The sequence below is a fragment of the Myxine glutinosa genome, chromosome 10 (assembly GCF_964187855.1).
Source record: "Myxine glutinosa chromosome 10, kmMyxGlut1.1, whole genome shotgun sequence".
NCBI lineage: Eukaryota > Metazoa > Chordata > Myxini > Myxiniformes > Myxinidae > Myxine > Myxine glutinosa.
The window spans coordinates 73,684,377-73,690,376 of NC_136270.1; the positions used below are offsets into that span (position 1 = coordinate 73,684,377).

At 50.2% G+C, this 6,000-nt stretch overlaps 1 protein-coding gene across 2 annotated transcripts in view; it reads left to right on the forward strand.

The window, feature by feature from the left end:
• Positions 1–3,952, forward strand: part of TBC1D5 (TBC1 domain family member 5) — a 124,807-nt gene extending 120,855 nt beyond the window's left edge. For both annotated transcript variants that reach the window (XM_068126756.2, XM_068126757.2), the window contains exons 19-21: positions 757–836; positions 1,848–1,952; positions 3,300–3,952. In XM_068126756.2, coding sequence (XP_067982857.2) covers positions 757–836; positions 1,848–1,952; positions 3,300–3,521 — 407 coding nt within the window. In that variant the 3' untranslated portion in view covers positions 3,522–3,952. The remainder of the gene's footprint in view (positions 1–756; positions 837–1,847; positions 1,953–3,299) is intronic.
• The last annotated feature ends 2,048 nt before the right edge of the window (positions 3,953–6,000 follow it).

A 6,000-nucleotide genomic window follows, 5' to 3' on the forward strand; every position in this document is an offset into this window, starting at 1 on the left:
TCCCAATGTCCCTGTTCTCTACTGTTGTGCTTCCTTCTCTCTCCCCATCTTGTCTCCCGCTCCCTTTATCTTATGTTTTATGTGACGGTTTGTCTTTTTGTGATTAATGTTAGCTCTTACACGAGCCTCGATCTTGTATACAAAAAAAAAAAAAAAAAAGAAAGGCAGAAGAGGTCATGTCAGGTAAATTATGACACCTGAGAACAGATTAAGGGATTTAAATCAAATTTGGTACAAGTATGTATAATGATGTAACAGTGTGGGCGGAGGCATATCGGTTGAAGTGTGCCGTTTTAGTTCATCACACCCAAGTCTGTTGATTGATAATTCATTCAAGTTTGAAATCGTGAAGGAATGATTGGCCAGTTAATACGAGAAGGAAACGCGTCATTCTCATAAGACTGTACAAGATGTTTCTTTGTTCTGTCAGAATTTATTGAAACTAAAAGGGTTGTGGCTGAATTGCTAACATGTGAGCAGCAGGTTGGCACATGTATCGAACATGCAACAAAATTTCCAAAAGAGGCATTACTTTTGTGGTGACCATGTGTGTGGCACTTTCCTTCAGTGGTGGAGGTAATAAACGCAAAATGTACTCACTTGCATCAAGTTCTTTCCCAATCAAAGCGATGTAAGATTCTGAAGTGCTGTATAATACTGCATAAAATTTCAAACTCTCAGGTGCAATGTAAATTGACGATATCAGAAAAACAGATTCCAAAGTCCAATGATCGATTTCCACCATGTTCTTTGCAGTGACAATCGAGGATGCAATTTTTCGTGAAAAGTTGGAGCGAGCGGATGAGCTGTTGGTAGCCTTGGCTGGTCTCAAGCAGGTGAGTTGGCAATATGTATTAAAACGTGTATAAAATAGAATAAAGTACTAGACTTGCCAAGGCCCGTGTCAGTCTGTGCCAGCAATTTGAACAACAACAACAAACAACATGCATTTTAAAGGCCATTTTCTCTACAAGAGCGGGGGTTAGCCTTGCGGTCCCCATGACAATCTTCTCCATTTTGCCCTATTTTCTGCATGTCTCCTTGTTAACCCCCTTGCCCGCATTTCTTCTTCCACCATCTTTAGCCAAGTCTTTCTCGGTCTTCCCCGTCCTCTGCTTCCTTCTACATTGATTTCCATTACTCTTCTCAACCAGTCACTTTCATCCTTCCTCAACACATGACCAAACCATCTCAACCTGTTCCTCTTTACAGCATCAATCACAGGCTCTATTCCCATCATCTTCCGCAATTCATCATTTGTCTTCCTCTCCAACTACAATTCAGCATTCTCCAACTGTGTCCAAATTCCTCATGTGTACCTGTGTGGTGAGAGTATGGAAAGCACTTAGCCCAGGATATTGGGATACTTACCGTGACACTCTCACTAATGGCTGCTCGCCTCCATCAATTTCACATTCCTGTTGTCAGCCCTAGTTCATTCATGTGTGATTTGGTTATAAAATGCATAAATTACTTGGTCAGATGCAGTTGTGATGATTGCTTCTCATATGAAGTCTCCTTTTCCCAATAAAATAACTGCTTGAGCTGAACTGACCTTGTGATATTGGGGGCGCTTACCTCTTGATGCCATAGCGACAGAAGTCTTTTGAAATGCATCAAAGGAGACCAGAGACATTAGCAATAAGTAACCAACTGGGATATGCCGTGCCATGGCCCTTCCAAAAGATGGTCCACAACAATGGAAGGCCCCGCCCATACAGTACCATGATGTAATTCCTTGGTCTTGCTGCACTCCCCCAGGGATAAAACTCAGAACATGACCGACCGTAAGTGTAAACTATTTGTATTGTTGATATTTCGTGTCTGCTTTATGTTCCTGCATCTAGATCAAGGACATTCTGAGGGGTACATTGACCTTTAACCAAAGTGAACTGGAGGGCCATGGAGATATCGCTATAACTGATAATCACTACTGTGCGGACACTCTGCAGGTGAGCCTTTGTTCATCTTGGGACACTTATTTGCCACAGTCCTGCGGTTGTGCCGGAATACACACACACCTTTCTTCGGCACATCAAAATTAAATGGTCATGCAATCCCACTTCCCTTCCCAATCTTATCTTGTAAATATTTTCAAATGTTTGTGTTTGTTTGTACGTTATTCTTTTATGGCCAAACCGTAGCACCTAAAGACCCCAAATTTTTGGTGCCATCACTTCAGAATCTGGGCAAGATTTTAAGCCACTACACGTTGTCCTTAACATCCGTTTTGATGCCATCAAAGGCCGTTATGAAGTTTATATTGGGATGTATGGTCAGGCAGTGTCGCCGCCGGCCTGCAGGAAAAAGGTAACCACCATGAGGCCAATAACTCCACAGCTTTTCAATGTCCAATACATCCTGAAACCACCACTGGGAAAAGCTCACCCAGTCGGGCAGTACGGGGTATTCATTCCCCCTGCCCCCAGGCAGCGCCCAATACCACCCCCGCACCCCCATCCCTCTCGGGCAGTACGGGGTATTCATTCCCGCTGCCCCCAGGCAGCGCCGGATACCACCCCCGCCCCCCCATCCCTCTCGGGCAGTACGGGGTATTCATTCCCCCTGCCCCCAGGCAGCGCCGGATACCACCCCCGCACCCCCATCCCTCTCGGGCAGTACGGGGTATTCATTACCCCTGCCCCCAGGCAGCGCCGGATACCACCCCCGCCCCCCCCATCCCTCTCGGGCAGTACGGGGTATTCATTCCCCCTGCCCCCAGGCAGCGCCGGATACCACCCCCGCACCCCCATCCCTCTCGGGCAGTACGGGGTATTCATTACCCCTGCCCCCAGGCAGCGCCGGATACCACCCCCGCCCCCCCATCCCTCTCGGGCAGTACGGGGTATTCATTCCCCCTGCCCCCAGGCAGCGCCGGATACCACCCCCGCCCCCCCATCCCTCTCGGGCAGTACGGGGTATTCATTCACCCTGCCCCCAGGCAACGCCGGATACCACCCCCGCCCCCCATCCCTCTCAAGCAATACGGGGTATTCATTCCCCCTGACCCCAGGCGGCGCCGGATACCACCCCCGCCCCCCCCATCCCTCTTGGGCAGTGCTGGGTATTCATTCCCCCTGCCCCCAGGCAGCGCCTGATACCGCGCCCCCCCCCCCCCATCTGGGTAGCCCCTCGAGTCTTACATGTAAACACTCATTAAATAATGACTGCAAAGTATTGCGAAATAGATCTTCGTTGTGAATGTCCTTTTCTGGAATTGTATTGGCAATGATGTTTGAACAGTTTTTTGGGGGTTGTTTGATGGAAGCATTTATTGTGAACATTCTTCTTTACTCTAGGCCCATAGTGCTAACGGCACCCATAAGGACGATCACAAAGGTGAACAGCATCAGGACGAGGTCTTCACAAGTCAAAGAAGCTTTCCTAGCCCCGTGGAGATGATCATCCGTGATCGAGAGTCCGCGGCAGAAGCGGTGGAAATCAGTGCTGTGTGCGAGTCCGCCGGGCAGAGGCACCCACGGGCAGACCCCTTGTGGCAGGTCGAAAGTAGTCCCGACTGAGTGGCTACGCCGTTCTGATCCGGATGGCGCAAGTCCTCCAGACGTGGTTGTTCGCAAATTGACTTCACATTTGTCGCTGTGAAAGCTGGAACTTTTCATCCGTGTACAAGGTTGGACCAGAGGATGTAGAAGAACATCCAATGATGGTGCGACTTTGGTGTATGGGGCGTACGTACCGACCGCATGATGTACAGGTGTGCCGGTTAAGATTGCAAATCTTTCCGTGCATCTTTGCAACACGTTGTGGTGGTGTGGTGCCCGACTTAAGGACAAGTGGTTTAAGTAATAATTTGAAGGTTGCGCCATATCGTCCCAAACTCACTGTGCACGGGATCTGACTATTCCTTTAGAGAACATACCATAGTAGTAATTCATGCATCTTTGAGGGAAATAGTGGTCAAAACTAAATAAACATTAAAATACCTGCTGTATTTTCTTTGTTAATGTTTTCAATGTTGCATTTGTTGGAAAAGGTGATATTTTCCTTTAACAGAGGGTAGGGGGTTGGGTCACATTGCACCTTTTTCTACTACCTTACCATGCGTCGTGTCCGTTTATGGAAATAACCGTCTCCAGTGAAAGAAAGAGCCAAAGCTGCTGGATGAAAGTTCATTGGGAAGTCTCCAGCTAAGAAATCGAAAAATGGAGATTATTTACTTTAAAGGTTAAAACTGACAGGTTTTAATCACAAGGACTATGTTAAAAACTTGGAAGCATTTACTGATTTATCCTTTGTGTTCAGCCACAAAACCCCATCATCTTGTTCCTGTGTGATTCTTCTTCTCCACGAATATCGACTATGGTGTGCAGAAGGACTTTTATTCAACAGAAATCTCACCAAGTTAACAAGCTTTAGATAAATTCGTTACCAAATTAAAAAATCAATTGCTTATAGACATGTGTGAAAGAACCACCTTTGGAGGCCATTTTTCCCCACAGAGCAGGGGTTGGCCTTTTCCAGGCATCTTGGTCCCCTTTTTGAAAGTGTTTTATGGCCGGATACCCTTCCTGCCGCCAACCCTGTTAGTCGCCTCTTGGGACACACAGGGAATTACCAGTGAACTGGTACTCAACTTGCCATCCTCAGAAGGATGACAGGCTTAGTCAACCCCCCTGGTGTTAATTCAGCGATCGACTGGGATTCGAACCCAGGATCCCAGGATCCTAGGATCCCAAGCCGGCACCCCAACCGCTAAGCCAACGCCCCAACCGCTAAGCCAACGCCCCAACCGCTAAGCCAACGCCCCAACCGCTAAGCCAACGCCCCAACCGCTAAGCCAACGCCCCAACCGCTAAGCCAACGCCCCAACCGCTAAGCCAACGCCCCAACCGCTAAGCCAACGCCCCAACCGCTAAGCCAACGCCCCAACCGCTAAGCCAACGCCCCAACCGCTAAGCCAACGCCCCAACCGCTAAGCCAACGCCCCAACCGCTAAGCCAACGCCCCAACCGCTAAGCCAACGCCCCAACCGCTAAGCCAACGCCCCAACCGCTAAGCCAACGCCCCAACCGCTAAGCCAACGCCCCAACCGCTAAGCCAACGCCCCAACCGTTAAGCCAACGCCCCAACCGTTAAGCCAACGCCCCAACCGCTAAGCCAACGCCCCAACCGCAAAGCCAACGCCCCAACCGCAAAGCCAACGCCCCAACCGCAAAGCCAACGCCCCAACCGCAAAGCCAACGCCCCAACCGCTAAGCCAACGCCCCAACCGCTAAGCCAACGCCCCAACCGCTAAGCCAACGCCCCAACCGCTAAGCCAACGCCCCAACCGCTAAGCCAACGCCCCAACCGCTAAGCCAACGCCCCAACCGCTAAGCCAACGCCCCAACCGCTAAGCCAACGCCCCAACCGCTAAGCCAACGCCCCAACCGCAAAGCCAACGCCCTAACCGCTAAGCCAACGCCCTAACCGCTAAGCCAACGCCCTAACCGCTAAGCCAACGCCCTAACCGCTAAGCCAACGCCCTAACCGCTAAGCCAACGCCCTAACCGCTAAGCCAACGCCCTAACCGCTAAGCCAACACACTAACCGCTAAGCCTACACACTAACCGCTAAGCCTACACCCTAACCGCTAAGCCAACACCCTAACCGCTAAGCCAACACCCTAACCGCTAAGCCAACACCCTAACCGCTAAGCCAACACCCTAACCGCTAAGCCAACACCCTAACCGCTAAGCCAACACCCTAACCGCTAAGCCTACACACTAACCGCTAAGCCAACACCCTAACCGCTAAGCCAACACCCTAACCGCTAAGCCAACACCCTAACCGCTAAGCCAACACCCTAACCGCTAAGCCAACACCCTAACCGCTAAGCCAACACCCTAACCGCTAAGCCAACACCCTAACCGCTAAGCCTACACCCTAACCGCTAAGCCTACACCCTAACCGCTAAGCCAACACCGTAACCGCTAAGCCAACACCCTAACCGCTAAGCCAACACCCTAACCGTTAAGCCAACACCCTAACCGCTAAGCC